This window comes from Mytilus galloprovincialis, chromosome 7 (assembly GCF_965363235.1).
Source record: "Mytilus galloprovincialis chromosome 7, xbMytGall1.hap1.1, whole genome shotgun sequence".
NCBI classification, from domain to species: Eukaryota; Metazoa; Mollusca; class Bivalvia; order Mytilida; family Mytilidae; genus Mytilus; species Mytilus galloprovincialis.
The window spans coordinates 94,182,957-94,202,648 of NC_134844.1; the positions used below are offsets into that span (position 1 = coordinate 94,182,957).

At 34.2% G+C, this 19,692-nt stretch overlaps 1 protein-coding gene and 1 long non-coding RNA gene across 5 annotated transcripts in view; both read right to left on the reverse strand.

Moving 5' to 3' along the window:
* LOC143084009 (uncharacterized) overlaps positions 1-19,692 on the reverse strand; it is a 426,871-nt gene that overhangs the window by 404,286 nt on the left and 2,893 nt on the right. The gene's annotated exons all lie outside the window — the stretch shown is intronic.
* The window catches only part of LOC143084007 (uncharacterized), an 80,616-nt gene that overhangs the window by 49,205 nt on the left and 11,719 nt on the right, over positions 1-19,692 (reverse strand). For all 4 annotated transcript variants that reach the window (XM_076260413.1, XM_076260416.1, XM_076260414.1 and 1 more), the window contains exons 2-4: positions 10,454-10,638; positions 9,809-9,832; positions 8,665-8,751 (exon numbers count right to left, since the gene is read on the reverse strand). In XM_076260413.1, the coding sequence (XP_076116528.1) occupies positions 8,665-8,751; positions 9,809-9,826 (105 nt within the window). In that variant the 5' untranslated portion in view covers positions 9,827-9,832; positions 10,454-10,638. The remainder of the gene's footprint in view (positions 1-8,664; positions 8,752-9,808; positions 9,833-10,453; positions 10,639-19,692) is intronic.

Genomic DNA, 19,692 nt, shown 5'->3' on the forward strand with positions numbered 1-19,692 from the left:
AGCTACTGACGATACCCCGCTTAAATATTTCGGTAAATAGCCGAAAGGTGTTGATTTGTGAATCTGAAAGCACCACACAGTATAATGGACTTATATAAACATTGAAACCAAATTTCAGAAATCATTGTTTTGTAGTTTCTGAGAAAAATATGACGAGAATTTTCAACTTGGCTATCATTTGAGTTATAAATCTGAAAACGCATCACACGATATAGCCGACTTCAACATGTTCAATAAACCCTGAAATCGGAGCCTAAACAAAATAGGAAAAAAGAAAAAAACTTACACATTGATACCAAACAACATTCAGTATCAATAGATATAGGAAGATGTGGTGTGAGTGCCAATGAGACAACTCTCCATCCAAATAACAATTTACAAAAGTAAACCAATATAGGTCAATGTTTGCTCATACACACAAGACAGATGCATAGTCGGAATAATGGGTTTTCGGAGTAATGGGCTGTCGGAATAATGGGCTGTCGGAATAATGGGCTGTCGGAATATTGGTTTGTCGGAGTAATGGGCTGTCGGAATAATGGTTGTCGGACTAATGGGATGTCACCAAAAAATAGAATACACAAAAATGGAAACAGTTTTAGACAATTATCATTTGAGAACTATATATAATTAGCATGCATCATTAAATGAAACTGATAAATTGATTGCTCCCTTAATGTCCAGTGGCAAATATATCACGCATATTCATGACGAGATGCGAAATGGATCGGTCTGAAGCAAATGATTGATACATCACCAAGACAGTGAGTTCGCTGAGGTAAAACGTATGCCGTACTAGAATGCTGTATGGATTTTGCTCATTGTTAAAGGCCGTACAGTGACCTTTGAACGACATTGACCCCCCCCCCCTTGCAGAGCTATAGAAAAACAGTACATTAAGGGGTGTTACACAGACTCTTCTTAATTGTTACATGGACACTTTTTATGAATAGAATCACTCGTACATGATCAGTGAGTTCATGGGCACTTTAATTTTCAATTAGATTTGAACTTTTTTGTTCACCGACTTATTTCCTGTCTTTTTATTGGATAAAATATTTACGTTAGCATCAATATCTATTTTCCGAAACATTTCCAGTAAAATACTATTCATATCAGTACACCAAGGGATTAGACATTTAACTTCAAGGGAGGGGGGAGGGTATGGTATAATAAATCAAATTGTCATCACTGTTGGGTTTCTCGTCTGAATATTTTACATTAACTGTGTCAGATGCCTCATTACAGGCTGAACCTTTTATGGGGTGCTCATTATAAAGTTTTAGTTTTTGGTCATTGTTGAAGGGTGTGCAGTGACCTATTATATAGTGACTAACAAGTAAATCACTTGGTCTACATGGTTTAAATGGTTGATAGTCGTCTCACCATATCTCCTTAGGCCAAAATAAAATTGTTTGTTTCCCCTCCCCACACCCAGGTAAAAAATAAGCCCCCTGGGATGGGAAACAGACATTCTTTTAAATGTGGCCTTATTCATGATCTTTTTATTGAAATTCTGTAATAAGAAGATTTTACTAGTCTATAAGTATCACATAAACTTTACATTATCAATAATCCATTAAAATGAAGTCCAGTCAAAATAACCATGCCAGACAGATATGTGACAGATAATTTCATGAATTTCATGATTTTTGAATTTCACAGTTCTTCCATACCCCAAATTTATGGTTAAACGTTTGTAGTAACCATAGAAACAGAGAAAAAGACTAAACATAAAAACCATGAAAATGGTGTCATTGTCAGATGAAATAAGCCATTCAAAAATGTCAAACATGTACAACTTACATTTATTCCATAATTATGCCAAAAGTAGTGATCCTATACATGTACAATGTAGCTTATAGCTTATGAGAAACATTGATGACCTTCGGCTATTGTCTGCTCTGAAGTTGGGTTGTTGTCTTTTTTGGCACATTCCCTATTTCCAGTGTCAATTTTATTAGGAAGTATAAACTGAGAAACAAACCTAACCATGTTAACATTGTATCAAACTGAAATAACCTTAATCACTTAAATTATCCATGAAGGTCAAGGTCGGGTCAACCCAACCTGATAGACAAGTAGATCTTTCAAGATACTCATATACAATAAAATGTATCCAATTACATATATAAAATATACAGTATAAAAGAGCATTTCATTGATTAAGTAACAGTATATTTTACATGCAGTCATTGAACCATGAAAATGGGGTCAGGTGCAATGTACATATAATGGCAAACTGAAACATCATAACATATTAATTAGCTACTAGCATCTGAATACAAGACAAGAAACATCCAGCTCTTTTAGCTTTTAAAATGTAAAGCTCAGTATAAAATAGCTTACATCATCACCCCAAGACTGTAATACAAATTTCTTGTATACAACCAACTTTCATGACTTTTGTGTAAGGCGAGACAAAATAAAATGATACTTTGAAGTACATGTTTTGTTTAATATGTTTGACTACTATTATAAAATGCCAGTTTAAGAATGAACAGTAATTTAGAAGATTATTAAAATACATGTAGATACATTCAGACTATTATAACTATACAGCAAGCTGTCATTCGACTCTAACCAACAACCATGTCAGGGCTGTAAAGCTTGTCTAGGTTGGTAAAAACTTCCATCATCATGCATATATATGACACTAACCAATAGTGATGGACCGTGACAGACCCTCATGGAAAGTAAAGAAGGTTTAACACTCCCTGGTGGTACATGTAGCCAACAATAGCAATGGCAGCATAGAAACTCTTATTATATCCAAATTCTTATTTCAAATGAATAATTATCCAAGGTGAATCAGATGATGTATGATCATGATGCTGCACTTTTAGTATTGACAATGATTGATATTCACTGAAACTAGAAATTTCCATTATTCCAATTTTCTATTCTTAATGATATAACTATCCAAGATAATCATGGAATTAAGATATGATGCACTACTAATATTCCTAGAAAACTTTAAATTCTCTTTATTTCAAATTGTTAATATTACTTATTTCAAATATATATATATATATATATATCAAAGGTATGCTCTGTCACCAAGTAATGTAGTACATTGTATTCCCTACATTTTTTCTATGAATTGTAAGTTTGCTATTTGTTCAATTCACAATTCTCTTTTTGTCCAATCAGATCATCCCATCAACTGTACATCATGACATAATGCTGTTAGCTCTATCAACGTTATTTCCAAACCAATAAGTAACACAAAATTATGAATGAATCCACCATTTCACAATTTATAGTTACAGGTACAAATGAGGTACCATAGAGAGTAACTTAGTGACACTATATATTTCCTATATATACATTGATATACATGATATATGCCGCTTCATAATCTGGCTGGGAATCATGCTCAAACCAATGTGATATCTTATCTACAAAAAAAATATACATTAAGAATAAAGTATTTATTATATATAAACTTGTATTTATCTACAAGAAAAACTAGCAATCATAATTTGCTTGACAACAAAGTTTAATGATGTAAAGAAATGAATTTATGACTTATACAATTTAATTGATTTATAAGTCCCTTATGAGAAGAAGAAGAAAACCCTTTTTTGAGGTTCTATTTCTAAAACAAAATGTTCTCTCGTTCTACATCAATGTTTTCTTAGGTGTATACTTCATTGAAGGGTTACTGTCTAATAGAGGCTATAGCACTATACTTGTTGTGATCAATTTATAATACTTTTTTTATTTTAAAATAGAATTTGTTGAATATTACTACCAACGTGACATGGTGACAAAGCAAATAGTATTTTTAAGATTCTTCTTCTTCTTCTTTATAATCCATCAACATACTGATGATAACGTGTCGGGCACTTATTTAATTATGCCGCGCATGCGTGGGATCTAATTTTTATTTAGTCATGACAGTCATGACAGTGAATAATATACAAAAGATAAAAATAAAAATTTCAACATAATTTCTTTTTCTTGTTATAACATATATTTAAGTTCTACAAAATTTAGAGCATAACACATCATTTATAACAAAATAATGAATCATACCCGGTAAAATCTTAAATTTCTTATCACAAAAGATGAAAAGTGTTAAAAATTGTTCTTAAGGACGCAATGCCGTCTCATCATTTGGAATCAGGCATGTCAGGGCACAATATCAATATACTCTTTTTTTTGCCCCGGGCAATTTTGAGGTTATTGCATATATACAAACCCAAGCCTTGCACATGTTGAAGGTATTCATAACACATATGTGACAAATTATGTATAATTATTGTACATCACCCACCAGTGGCTATATAAATAGGTATATCATCGTCGTAACTAGTCCGAGATTACTCTGACGTTCAAACGGCTGTTTTGCCAGACAAGCTTGTCACGGACTACATCGTAACATGTGAAGGTTGGTTGGTTATTGGTTAATAAAAAAAAGTGACAAATATTTCATGCAAATTTAGGACGTGAAAGTTATCAATACATTAACATACAATATGTAGGATTACTCGATCAGGGGTTTAGGTCTTGTAACTGTTGTATAGGCCATCCTAGTCCAAAAAATTATGACGTCTTGAAAGGCTATTATAATTTTTTTCTTTGACGCTTTACAGTAAGGCGTCAAAGAAAAAAATTATAATAGCCTTTCAAGACGTCATAATTATTTGGACTAAGGTCATCCCACACAACCATACCATTGTGAATACCCCACATGTCAATGCATGTTAGGCAATAAACAGGGGTGGATCCAGCCATTTTTAAAAGGGGGTTTAAACCATACTAGTTTATATGTAACTTTTTAAATCATGCATTGATCTTCCAAAAAACATGAAAAAGGGGGGGGGGTCCAATCACAGGAACAATTTTTTAACAAGCCCAAATTCTTACTTTGCCTTTGAACAGGCTACTATCCAAGAGTGTGGAGTATTGGAACGTCGATTCATACCTGTATGCACAAATTTAACAAATGTGAACATTTTTCCTTCAAACTCTTGGGTGATGATCCATGATCAATGATTATTCTGATAGACATGTATTAAAATATTCATTTCTACTCACCAATTGCAATTTCCAGCTCAGCTTATATTGTACTATAGTTTCCTTTTACCATGTCAACGATTTTGTGTAAAATAAGTTAGCTATTAGAAGCGCTGACACTGCCGACACACATGCGACATGAATGCAACAAAAATAAAGAGGGTACGGTAACGTTAAATCGTTTACGGGCGAAGAATTATTTTCCGTTTTTAATTAAACTTGTCAGATTTGATTAATTATCGTCGAAAAATGTCCCTAATGGATAGTCATTCAAATTAAACCAGCTTTATTATGCTGTATGCATGTAATATATATGTAACCTGGTCTTTAAATGTACTTTAAGTACCGTGTCTGACGTATTTATAAACATTTTCTTGATTATTTATCCTATTTCAAATATAAATACAGTCTTAAATATCTTGACATGCCTTAACGGGACTAATTTACCTAATGAGACTATCGATCCGAATGGAGACTTAACGATCTGACAAATCTTGACGTTTTCCTCTAGCGGTAAATCCAGTCAATTAAGATACGATCAGACCAAAATGACCGTTTCAGACTGAAATCGTGCTACTAGTGATTGCTCTGTCACATGATGGTGTTGAGTATAAGAGTGTCAATGATATCATATTTTGGTGTTTACAAAAGTGACATTAGTATTATAGTGTCATTGCTATTTCACATGATGGTGTTCAATATAAGTATGTCAGTGTAATGTTACATATTGGTGTTGAGTATTTCACATTTTGGTGTATAGTATAAGAGTGTCATTGCTATGTCACATGTTGGTGTTGAGAAAAAGAGTGACATTGCTATGTCAAATATTGAAGTTTAGAATAAGAGTGTCATTGCTTTGTCACATGTTGGTGTTGAGTATACAAGTGTCATAGTTATGTCATATGTTGGTGCTGAGTTTAAGTATGTCATTGTTATGTCACATGTTGGTGCTGAGCATAATAGTGTCATTGCTATGTCTCATAATGGTGCTGAGCATAATAGTGTCGTTGCTATGTCACATGTTGGTGTTGAGTATACAAGTGTCATTGCTATGTCACATGTTGGTCCTGAGTATAAGTATACCATTGCTATGTCACATGTTGGTCCTAAGTATAAGTGTCATTGCTATGTCACATGTTGGTCCTGAGTATAAGAATGTCATTGCTATGTCACATGTTGGTGCTGAGTATAAGTATGTCATTGCTATATCACATGTTGGTTCAGAGTATAAGTGTCATTGCTATGTCACATGTTGGTCCTGAGTATAAGAATGTCATTGCTATGTCACATGTTGGTCCTGAATATAAGTGTCATTGCTATGCCACATGATGGTGTTGAGAATAAGTGTGTCATTGCTATGTCAGATGATGGTGTTCCATTGCTGTCACATGTTTCTGTTAAATATAAGAGTGTTATTGCTATGTCACATGTTGGTGTTGAGAATAAAAGTGTCAGTGATATGTCACATGTTGGTGTTTAGTATAAGACTGTCATTGCGATGTCACATATATTGGTGTTAAGGAAAAGAGTGGCATAACTATGTCAAATGATTGTGTTTAGTAAAACAGTGTCAGTGCTATGTCAGATGTTGGTGCTGAGGATAAACATGTCATGGCTATGTCACGTGTTGGTGTTGAGTATAAAAGTGTGATTGCTATGTCAACTTGGTGTTGAGTATAAGAGTGTTTTGCAATGTCACATGTTGGTGTAAGTATGTCATTGTTATGTCACATGTTACCAGGTTAACCATGTCATGTTAGTACCGGAGTGATAAATACAAATATGTTTATTAAAGTGACATTGTGTATGACAAAATATATTATGATCAGTACAGGAGTGGTAAATGAAATTATATGACGATCAGTACAGGAGTGGTAAATGAAAATATATGATGATCACTACAGGAGTGGTAAATGAAAATATATGATGATCACTGCAGGAGTGGTAAACGAAAATATATGATGATCACAACAGGAGTGGTAAATGAAAACATATGATGATCAGTATAGGAGTGGTAAATGAAAATATATGATGATCACTACAGGAGTGGTAAATGAAAATATATGATGATCAGGACAGGAGTGGTAAATGAAAATATATGATCAGTACAGGAATGGTAAATGAAAATATATGATGATCACTACAGGAGTGGTAAATGAAAATATATGATGATCAGTACAGGAGTGGTAAATGAAAATATATGATGATCACTACAGGAGTGATAAATGAAAATATATGATGATCAGTACAGGAGTGGTAAATGAAAATATATGATGATCAGTACAGGAGTGGTAAATGAATGCTATATGATCAGATGTCAGTATTCGTGTTCAGTACAGGATTGGTTAATGAATGTTGTATGATCAGGTGTCAGATGTCATGTTCAGTACAGGAGTGGTAGATGAATGTTGTATTATGTGGTGTCACATGTCATGTTCAGTAGATGAGGGGTGACTGAATATTGCATGATCAAGTGTCCGATAGCATGTTAAGTACAGGAGTGGTGACTGAATATTGTATATTCAGGTGTCATATGTCATGTTCAGTACAGGAGTGGTGACTGAATATTGTATAATCAGGTGTCATATGTCATGTTCAGTACAGGAGTGGTAAATGAATGTTGTATTGTGTGGTGTCACATGTCATGTTCAGTAGAGGAGTGGTTAATGAATGTTGTGTGATCAGGTGTCACATGTCATGTTAAGTACAGGAGTGGTGACTGAATATTGTATATTCAGGTGTCATATGTCATGTTCAGTACAGGAGTGGTGACTGAATATTGTATAATCAGGTGTCATATGTCATGTTCAGTACAGGAGTGGTAAATGAATGTTGTATTGTGTGGTGTCACATGTCATGTTCAGTAGAGGAGTGGTTAATGAATGTTGTGTGATCAGGTGTCACATGTCATGTTCAGTAGAGGAGTGGTGGATGAATGTTGTATGATCAGGTGTCACTTGTCATGTTAAGTACAGGGGTCGTTAATACATATTGCATGATCAGGTGTCCCGTCATGTTCAGTAGAGGAGTGGTGGATGAATGTTGTATGATTAGGTGTCACATGTCATTTTCAGTACAGGAGTGAATGTTGTATGATCAGGTGTCACATGTCATTTTCAGTATAGGAGTGGTAAATAAATGTTGTATGATCAGGTGTCACATGTCATTTTCAGTACAGGAGTGAATGTTGTATGATCAGGTGTCACATGTCATTTTCAGTACAGGAGTGGTAAATAAATGTTGTATGACCAGGTGCCACATGGCATGTTAATACAGAAGTGGTAAATGATTATTGTATGATCATTTGTCATGATGATTTCAGCTGTATATCCTTTGACATACACACTGGAGTGGTATTCATCAGTGTAATGAAGTAAATATTACTCATATCATTATAAGTTATCTCTACATTATTTAATTTATTTAATTGAATTCTGTCATATTTGTCATATATGTATATTGCATTATGCTAAAGCAATGATGTTGCTAATGCAATAAAGATTCATTCATTCATTCAATAACCAGAAATTAACATTGAATCACTGAACACTAACAAGGGTTATGCCTAACTGATTCATATTGTATATATATATATATATATATATATATATATATATATAAACATTTCACTTTACTTACACCATCTTTATAGTCCAAATTAGCTCCGTTCTTTACACATGATTCTACCTTTTTTATATTCCCCTCCCTTGCAGCTGTACGAAGTTTCTGTAAGTATAACAAAGTTTTTCAATTTCCTTTAAAATATACAAATGTATATTAAATGTAATAATTGAATTTAATAAGCTGCATGTTTACAGTTTCAATAGCTTATACTAACTACAATGACTATGAAGAGGGAATGACATTGTCTATAATTTCAGAGGTTTTTTAAGTTAAGACTTTAAACAGCTGTAGTATGGATCAGTTTTAAGATCAGCCTCGGTTTTTGCTGGGGTTTGTTTTGCTCTTTCTTTACTTTTCTATACAATGTTTTGAAGACTGTTGTTTGTATTTCTATTCAAGCTATTGTTTTTCATTTTTGCCATGGTTTTGTCACTTTCTCCTTGATTTAAAGAGTTGTGAATATCCTTTGATATCTTACAGTCAGGGGTACTACTTGTTTAGGTTATTTTTAATTACTTGAAGAAGTAATATTAATATACTTATATAAGGAAATTTGTAGGATACTTATACAAGTGAATTTTATTTACTTGTATAGGTAAAAAAAATATTGACTGAAAATTCCATTTGCCTGTTATCTTCAGAACGCTGCTCATTTACAAGCCCCCAAGGAGCAATTTTTGAAGGCCTTGTGCAAATACTTAAGATTTTTGTGTAATCAGTTTCTTTGTTAAATTAATGAGACGAAACATTGAACTCTTATAAAAAAAATTAAGCAAAGCTGGGAAAAATCATTAAAGGCATGAATTGACATCTCAAAACTTGAGGATTTTTGTGGGATTGTCAGAAAAATTTACTTATACAAGTAAATTTTTAATGAAAATTAAGGGGAGATGATTTAAACATTATCTATTTACTTATATGTGTATAATTTTTTTTACTTCTTCAAGTAAATAAAATTAACTTGTACAAGTAGTACCCCTGACTGTCTTACATCTCTTTTTTTGTTCCCTGGAATTTTGTATATTAAAATTTTTTTCACTGTAATGAAATTGTTTTTCTCCTATTTTCCTTCTGAGAATACTACATGCCTGTATCTTTCTGTACAGTTTATTGACAACATAGGTCACATGACCATTGACTTTTAAGAAGAAAATCTTACCCGATCCCAACTTGCCATTATATCCTACAAAAAAAAAAGAAAACATTTTATCATGTGTGTATGTATACAGGAGTTGTAATTTGACGAGGAATATTGAAATTGTAATCATGATGTCATATTTAGTTTTTTCTCCGAACTGTGATTAGCATCCAACCTTGTCTTATTACATACAATCATATAAAATATATATACATACCATGTATAAAGTTGTATTAGATAATTTTAGAACAAAATCACTTTTTTTTAAAAAACAATGAAATAGATGCTGTACTTTCAGATTTTGCATACATTTTAGTGTCATTGTTAAAACAATCAAGGGCCATAACTACTGAGCAGTATAAGTGAAAATTGGCACTTTCATAATTGAATGGAAGTTATTACACAGAAATGTCATAAACAGTTATTTTTCAATCAATAAGAACAATAGCCCTTAATCAGAAAAATGAAAATGTTAAAGTCTTTGTAGCAACCATTTGTCTAAATTGGTTCAGTCATTTTTAGTCTCTGGTGGAGAGTGGTCCCATTGGCAATCATACCACATCTCTTTATTTTTATACTGTTAAAACATCTTCAGTTTCAGCATGTGTTCAGCATAAATCATTAAAAAAACTTAAAGTAAAGCTAATTATCAATTTTATTAAATACCCAAAAAGAAATCTGTTGGTCCAAGTTCTGCAAATGTCAATAAAGGATTACACGTGGGCCTTTGTCAAACTCTAATTTCAACTTCAGTATGTTATGTAAAGTCTGTCTTCATGGCCTAAGTTAATGCCACTTTATATTATATATATATACCCCTTCTGCCAACAGTCAATTAGCCTGATAAGAAACTGCAAATAAAGTTTTATAAAAAATGTTAAACAAATACACAGATGAAAACCTGTAAACAAAAGTGCACATTCTGTTTTTTCTGCATTATTGATAATCATTGAATATTGACATGTGTTGAAAGTGTAACGTGTAACCAGTAAGGCGTTTATATCTTAAACAATTCGTTCCAGTCAAGCTATCCATAAACAATATGGCAACACCAAAAAACTATCTATTAATACGATTAACAATGAACTTAAATATATACACACTGACTCCTTGTCGATAGAAAGTAGCAATGAACAATAATATATAAGAATGATACAATCTATCAGCCTGTCCTCCAGATGGGACAGTCAGTCGCCACAAGACAGTGCAGGCTAGTACAGCTTGTCCTCCCTGAGTGGGACAGTTTGTCACTGAGTGGGACATTATGTCACTACAAGACAGTGTGGGCTGGTACAGATTGCCCTCCCTGAGTGGGAAATTCTATCACTACAAGACAGTGTGGGCTGGTACAGTTGCCCTCCCTGGGTGGGACAGTCTGTCACTCAGTACAGACAGTGAAGGCTGGTTCAGCTTGTCCTCCCTGAGTTGGTCGATTTGTCACCCAGTACAGACAGTGCTGGTTTTTACAGCTTGACCTCCCTGAGTGGGACAGTCTGTAACTCAGTACAGACAGTTTGTATCAGTACAGCTTGTCCTCCCTGAGTAGGAGTCTGTCACTACTAGACAGTGCGGCCTTGTACAGCTTGACCTCCCTGAATGGGACAGTCTGTCACTCAGTGCAGACAGTGCAGGGTTGTACAGCTTGTCATTCCTGAGTTGGACAGTCTGTCACTACACGACAGCATGGGCTGGTACAGCTTGCCTTCCCTGAGTGGGACAGTCTGTCATTACAAGACTGTGCAGCCTTGTACAGCTTGTCCTCCCTGAGTGAGACAGTTTGTTACTCAGTACAGACAGCGAAGGCTGGTACAGCTTGTCCTCCCTGGCTGGGACAGTTTTTCACTCAGTACAGACAGTGTAGGCTGGTTCAGCTTGTCCTCCCTGTGTGGACCAATCTGTCACCCAGTACAGACACTGTGGGTTTGTACAGCTTGGCCTCCCTGAGTGGGACAGTCTGTCACTCAGTACAGACTTTGCAGGCTGGTATAGCTTGCCCTTCATGAGTGGGACAGTATGTCACTACAAGACAGTGTGGGCTGGTATAGCCTTCCCTTCCTGAGTGAGACAGTCTGTCACTACAAGACATGTACAGCCTGGTTCAGCTTGTCCTCCCTGAATGGGACAGTTTGTCACTCAGTATAGACAATGTAGGATGGTACAACATGTACAACTTGTCCTCCCTGGGTGGGACAGTCTGTTACTCACTACAGACAGTGAAGGCTGGTACAGCGTGTCCTCCCTGAATGGGACAATCTGTCACCCAGTACAAACAGTGCTGGCTTGTACAGCTCGCCCTTCCTGAGTGGGACAGTCTGTCACTCAGTTCAGGCAGTGTAGGCTGGTGCAGCTTGTCCTCCCTCGGTGGGACAGTCTGTCACTCAGTACAGACAGTGAAGGCTGGTACAGCTTGTCCTCCCTGGGTGGGACAGTCTTTCACTCAGTTCAGACAGTGAAGGCTGGTACAGCTTGTCCTCCCTGGGTGGTACAGTCTGTCACTCAGTTCAGACAGTGTAGGCTGGTACAGCTTGTCCTCCCTGGGTGGGACAGTCTGTCACTCATTTCAGACAGTGAAGGCTGGTACAGCTTGTCCTCCCTAGGTAGGGACAGTCTGTCACTCAGTTCAGACAGTGAAGGCTGGTACAGTTTGTCCTCCTTGGGTGGGACAGTCTGTCACTCAGTTCAGACAGTGTAGGCTGTTACAGCTTGTCCTCCCTTGGTTGGACAGTCTGTCACTGCGTACAGACAGTGAAGGCTCGTACAGCTTGTCTTCCCTGGGTGGGACAGTCTGTCACTCAGTACAGACAGTGTAGGCTGGTAAAGCTTGTCCTACCTGAGTAGGCCAGTTTGTCACCCAGTACAGACAGTGTGGTTTGGTACAGCTTGTCCTCCCTCAGTGGGACAGTCTGTCACCCAGTACAGACAGTGCCGGCTTGTACAGTTTGTCCTCCCTGAGTGAGACAGTCTGTAACTTCAAGAAAGTGCGGGCTGGTAAAGATTGTCCTCTCTGAGAGTTGGATAATCTGTCACTACAAGACATTGTGGGCTGGTACAGCTTGTCATCCCCGAGTGGGACAGTCTGTCATTCAGTACAGACAGTGGAGGCTGGTTCAGTTTGTCCTTTCTGCGTGGAACAGTTTGTCACTCAGTACATACTGTGCAGGCAGGTACAGCTTGTCCTCCCTGAGTGGATCAGTTTGTCACTCAGTACAGACTGTGTAGGGGATACAGCCTGTCACTACAGGATAGTGCGGGGTTGGACAGTCTGTCACTACAAGACAGTGTGGGCTGGTACAGCTTGCCCTCTTGGAGTAGGACAGTCTGTCACTCACAACAGACAGTGAGGGCTGGTTACAGCTTGTCCACACTGAGTGGGACAGTCTGTCTATATAAGACAGTTTGGGCTGGTACAAATTGTCCTCCCTGAGTGGGACAGTGATACACTCAGTACAGACAGTGTAGGATGGTACCGCTTGTCCTCCCTGAGAGGGACAGTCTGTCACTCACCACAGACAGTGCGGGCTAATTACAGCTTGTCCTCCCTGAGTGGGACAGTCTGTCACTCACCACCGACAGTGCGGGCTGGTTACAGCTTGTCCTCCATGAGTTGGACATTCTCATTACCAAATACCATTGACTTATCATAGACTTAAGTTGTTCCCTTTCAGGATATATAAAATTGAAAGAACAATTATACTGCAAAAAACTATATTTTTTTTTACATTAATTCAATCAAAAATGTCTGCCATTTTGATGCTTAATTTTTGTTTTTATCTCTTTCTTTTTCTTTCCAGTCCTTTATTCTTTTTATTAGTTATTGCAATTCTGCAATATCATTCCATTACATTTTGTTTTTGGTTTAGTTTATGGTGAGTTATCCTGTTTATCATTTTTATGCAACTTTATGTTGGTGAAATGTTTTTCTTTAGTATCTTTACACACATGGAGAATAATCAGATATTACTGTTAGATTTTTCTAATGTCATGTTATGTGCTAGTTTATTTACTGACATCATATCATGTGTGCCCTGAAGGTATTAACTGTTAATTGCCAAGGTTTAGGAGATAGAGTTAAAAGAAGAGATGTTTTGAACTATTTAAGAACGAAGAATTACAATATTTACTGTTTACAAGATACTCATTTCTTATGTGAAAATGAAAATAATATAAGAGTTATGTGGGGATATGAAAGTTGTTTTTCATCTTATAGCTCAAATTCAAGAGGTGTAGCAGTTATGTTTAATAACAACTTTGAGTTTAAGGTCCTAAAAGAAAAAAAAGATGTTGGTGGCAATTATTTAGTATTAGACTTAGTTGTTGATACTTTACATTTTACATCTGTAATTATTTATGGACCAAATATAGATACTCCAATTTTGTATGATCAAATTATGTCAATTATAGATGATTTTGGTAATGATAGCTATATGATATGTGGTGATTTTAATCTTGTTCTCAACCCTGATATAGACTTATTTAACTATTTACATGTTAATAACCCAAATGCTCGAGAGACAGTTTTAGAAAACATTCAGGAAAGGTGTCTCATTGACCCTTTCTGTGAACTTTAGCCAGATTGGAAGCGTTTCTCATGGAGAAAAAGAACCTTCTTTAAACAAGCAAGGCTAGATTTTTTTCTTTTATCTGAAGATTTACTATGCTGTTTGAAAATTTGTAATATTGAGCCTAGCTATCGCTCTGATCATTCTATTGTTGTATTAAATCTAGAATTTAATCCTTTTGATCGAGGTAGCGGATTGTGGAAATTTAATAATTCATTATTGTATGATCCAGAATATATAAAGATTGTTAAAGAAAAAATAGTAGAAGTTAAAAAACAATATGTAACACCTGTTTATGATATAGATAGAATTGAAGACATGAATAATGAAGATCTCCATTTTGATATTAACAGTCAATTATTTCTTGAGACAATGTTGATGGAAATTAGAGGTAAAACTATATCTTATTCAAGTTATAAGAAAAAGGAAAACAAAAAGAAGAAAAAGATCTTAGTAATGAAATTCTTTTTTTGGAAGAAAGGGTAGCCGAAGATTCAATACAGATTTTGGAAAATAAAAAATAAGAATTAGAAAATATAAGAAAAGAAAAAATTAAAGGGAAGATAATTCGATCAAGAATACAATGGGTAGAAGAGGGTGAAAAATCTACTAGCTATTTTTGAGGGCTTGAATCAAAAATTTTTACAAATAAGATAAAACCAAAAGTAGAATAAGAAAATGGAGATGTAATTTCAAAACAAAAAGATATTTTAAAAGAAGTAAAATCTTTTTATGAAAATTTATACAAAAATAAGGACAAGTCAAAGGGAGATGAATTCAGTAAACTTAAAGAAGGATTGAAAGTTATAAAATTTAAAAAAATAACTGATGATGAGAAAAAAATCATGAAGGTGAAATAACAATTGAAGAAGCTGGTTTGATATTGAAAAATATGAAAAATAATAAAACACCAGGATCTGGTGGTTTCTCCACAGTTTTTTATAAATTTTATTGGAAAGATTTGAAAATTTTTGTTGTAAACTCCTTGAACTACAGTACTGAGATTGGTGAACTATCTGTTACGCAAAAACAAGGAATCATTACATGCCTTCCGAAAGGAAATAAGCCTAGACATTTCTTAAAAAAATGGCCACCTATATCTTTTTTATTTACAGTATATAAAATTGGCTCTGGAGTAATAGCAAAACGCTTTCAAACAGTTTTAGATAAACTGATAGATTTCGATCAAACTGGATTTATTAGTGGGAGATATATTGGAATAAATCTTCGTTTAATTTATGATATTATGCAATTTACTGAGGAAAGAGATATTCCAGGACTTTTGCTGCTCATAGATTTCAAAAAGGCATTTGATTAGATTTCTTTGGAATTTTTAACCAGTGTCTTGAAGTTGTTCAATTTTGGAGAATCAATAATAAATTGGGTTAAAGTATTTATAACAATATCAAATCAGCTGTAAACCAGGGAGGACATCTATCAGAATTTTTTTCTATAGAACGAGGCTGTAGACAAGGTGATCCCTTGTCACCTTATATTTTTATTCTCTGTGCTGAGATATTAGCACTAAAAGTACGAAATACTGATAAAATAAATGGTATTACAATTACGCAAGTTGAGCACAAACTTTCACAATTTGCTGATGACACATCTCTTATTTTAGATGGTAAAGAAGATTTTTTGAATGAAGCATTAAATGAATTAGATTGGTTTGGAAATATATCTGGTTTAAAGGGGCACTAGCTGTCAAAGTCATGGTCACCGATATGACTCAAATTCTCATATTTGATTTATAACAATGTAAAACATTTATCCAAACTATCAAAAGTATAAAATAAACAGTTTACAGAGCATGGGGTAGATAATATATAGGTTCGTTTCGTGTGTATTTTAGTCCAGACGCCATCTAATTAACTATCGATTTGACCTCAGATGACCATAAAAGCGATGTAAAGATAAATAAAGCTATGAATAGATTAAACCAACGCGTGCAATTGGATTTTTATAGGTCTTTTTGATTTGATTTTATAGATTAAAAATAGATGTATCTCATTGTTTTTAAATCCGTATAAGAATGATTTTATGTGCATCGAATTAGCAATCAAATGATTTACCGTAGTTTCACTTTCAGTGTTGACATTCTATTTCTTTATATAACCAGTACATGTACAATGCATGCGTTGTCAATCTCTGGCTAGGGCTTAAATTGAAGTTCACATGAATACAGATTTAAAGAGGTCATCTCATTCACTTGCAAGTGAATGACTAATTATCAATGTTTCTTAGCGTAACTTGAAAAAATTGAACCTTTTGGGCTGCAAAAAGCGAATAGTTATTTCACAATTTCACTTTCATTATTGATTGAACGGAAAAAAATCAAACTTTAGATTTTTTATATATCTCGTAGCTAGTGCCCCTTTAAATATTATTTTTTTCTAAAACACAAGTTATTTGGATAGGAAATAAAAAGTATAGTAATGAGGTATTATGCCAAAATAGAAACCTTACATGGGGAGAAACATGTTTTAAGGTTTTAGGTATATATATTTTGATGTTAATCTTGATAGAATTGTAAAAATTAATTATGATGAAAAAATTGTACAAATTAAATGTGTAATTAGACAATGGTCAAAACGAAATCTTACTGTTATTGGTAAAATTACTGTAGTAAAGACATTGATATTGCCTATTTTAAATCATTTGTTTATATCCTTACCAAATCCAAGTGATGATATTTTGAAAAATATTATTCAACTTATGTACAATTTTATATGGAGTTCACCAGTTGATAGAATTAAGAGAGATGTTTTACAAAATGATATTGAAGATGGTGGACTCAAAATGATAAATCTTTGTGCATTTTTTTTTAGCACTGAAGTGTACATGGATAAGGAGATTATTTAAAACAGACAACAAATGGCAGAACGTTTTTTTGTCAAATGCTAATGTAGAACTTGAAAAAATGTATGGCTGTGGAAGTGTTTATATCCAAAAATTACAACACCATATCAAAAATAAATTTTGGCAAGATGTTCTGAAAGCATGGCAATTAACTTCTTAGAGAAAGAGATAAATATGACAGTTGGGAATGATTTCTTCCTAGTCCAATCTGGCTTAACAATAATATAAAGGTAGCAAATAAACCTATTTTTTATAAAGATTGGTTTGAAAATGGTATAAGATTTATAAATGACATTGTAAATGAATATGGGACCTTTTTCTCTCAACAAAAGATAGAAGAAATTTATCAGATAAATGTGAATTTCATGAGATATAACAGTATTATATCTGCTATACATCAAGCATCAAAATCAGTTGTGGGAAAAAATCACAAATTAGAACTACCTTTAATTCCATCTGCTATTAAAAGACTTGTTAAAAGTTCAAAAGGATCTAAAGATATGTATATTCTCTTTTAATACATGTGAGGCATGAAAAATGTCCCTAGCACAAATTTACCTAAATTCCAATTCAATAATCATTCTAATTATTTTTAATACACTGTTTATTATGATTTTTATAATATAAGACAAAACACAAAAAAAAAATATCAATGTTATTAAGGGCAATGACACCAAAAATAAGGAGTTGTTGGACGATTTTCTCCATATTTGTCTTAATTGTAGGTCGTGTCTTGCTGATCTATTTTGCTTATTTAAATTTCTATCTATCTTTTATAATTTTTAAGAAATGAGGCAAAAATGCAAAACATTGGTAAAAATCGTTATCAAAGGGCAATATTACTCTAAATAGAAGTCAACTGACGATTTTACCATGAGACTTATTAGATGAAATTGATCATTTCTGCCTTTTAAAGTTTCTCTTTATCTATTATAGCCTTGAAGATAATCATGTTTATAGGCAACAAGAGGTAGTCAGAGCAACAGCAAACCGAATTTATCAACATTTATTTGTGTCCTGGCATTTTTCAATATCACAAGAATCATAACTGCTGAACGGTGAAAGTGAAAATCGTCAATATAAAATTTGACCTCCACTTTGTCATCAGTACCAACATTATTATTAAAATTTGAAAAGTTTTGGTTGAATGGTTTCGGAGTAAATGCAACAACATGACTGGAAACACAATTGTTCAATCTTTCAACAACCATAACTCCTGAACAGAAGAATAGGAAATCGCCGTTATTGAACTTGACCTCAATTTTGTCATCAGTAACAACATATTTAAATTTGAAAAGCTTAGGTTGAGCAGTTCATGAGAAAATACACAGACACAACATGAAACAACATTTTTCAATCTTTCAAGAATCATAACTCCTGAACGGTAAAAGTCAAAATCGTCATTATTGAACTTGACCTCTATTTTGTCATTAGGAACAACATACTAAAATTTTAAAAACTTTAGTTGAACAGTTCAAGAGTAAATAAACGGACACAACTGGAAACACCATTTTTCAATCTTTCAAGAACCATTATAACTCTGGAACAGTTAAAGTCAAAATCGTCATTATTGAACTTGACCTCAATTTTGTCATCAGTAACAACATATTAAAATTTTTAAAGCTTTGCTTGAACGGTTGATGAGTAAATGCATGGACAACATTTGGCTAATCCGACCGCCCGCCCGCTGTACATCAGTTTAATTTTGGACCCCAATTTGGACCAACTTGAAAACTGGGCCAATAATCAAAAAATTTTAGATTCAGCATATCAAAGAACCCCAAGGATTCAATTTTTGTTAAAATCAAACTTAGTTTAATTTTGGACCCTTTGGACCTTAATGTAGACCAATTTGAAAACGGGACCAAAAATTAAGAATCTACATACACAGTTAGATTTGGCATATCAAAGAACCCCAATTATTCAATTTTTGGTGAAATCAAACAAAGTTTAATTTTGGACCCTCTGGGCCCCTTATTCATAAACTGTTGGGACTAAAACTCCCAAAATCAATCCCAACCTTTCTTTTATGGTCATAAACCTTGTGTTTAAATTTCATAGATTTCTATTTACTTATACTAAAGTTATGGTGCGAAAACCAAGAAAAATGCTTATTTGGGCCACTTTTTGGCCCCTAATTCCCAAACTGTTGGGATCTCAAATCCCAAAATCAATCCCAACCTACCTTGTGTTCATAAACCTTGTGTTCAAATTTCATTGATTTCTATTCACTTATACTAGAGTCATTGTGCAAAAACCAAGAATAATGCTTATTTGGGCCCTTTTTTGGCCCCTAATTCCTAAACTGTTGGGACCAAAACTCCAAATATCAATCCCAACCTTCCTTTAGTGGTCATAAACCTCTTGTCAAAATTTCATAGATTTCTGTTTACTAAAACTAAAGTTATAGTTCGAAAACCAAGAAAATGCTTATTTGTGCCCTTTTTGGCCCCTAATTCCCAAACTGTTGGGACCAAAACTTCCAAA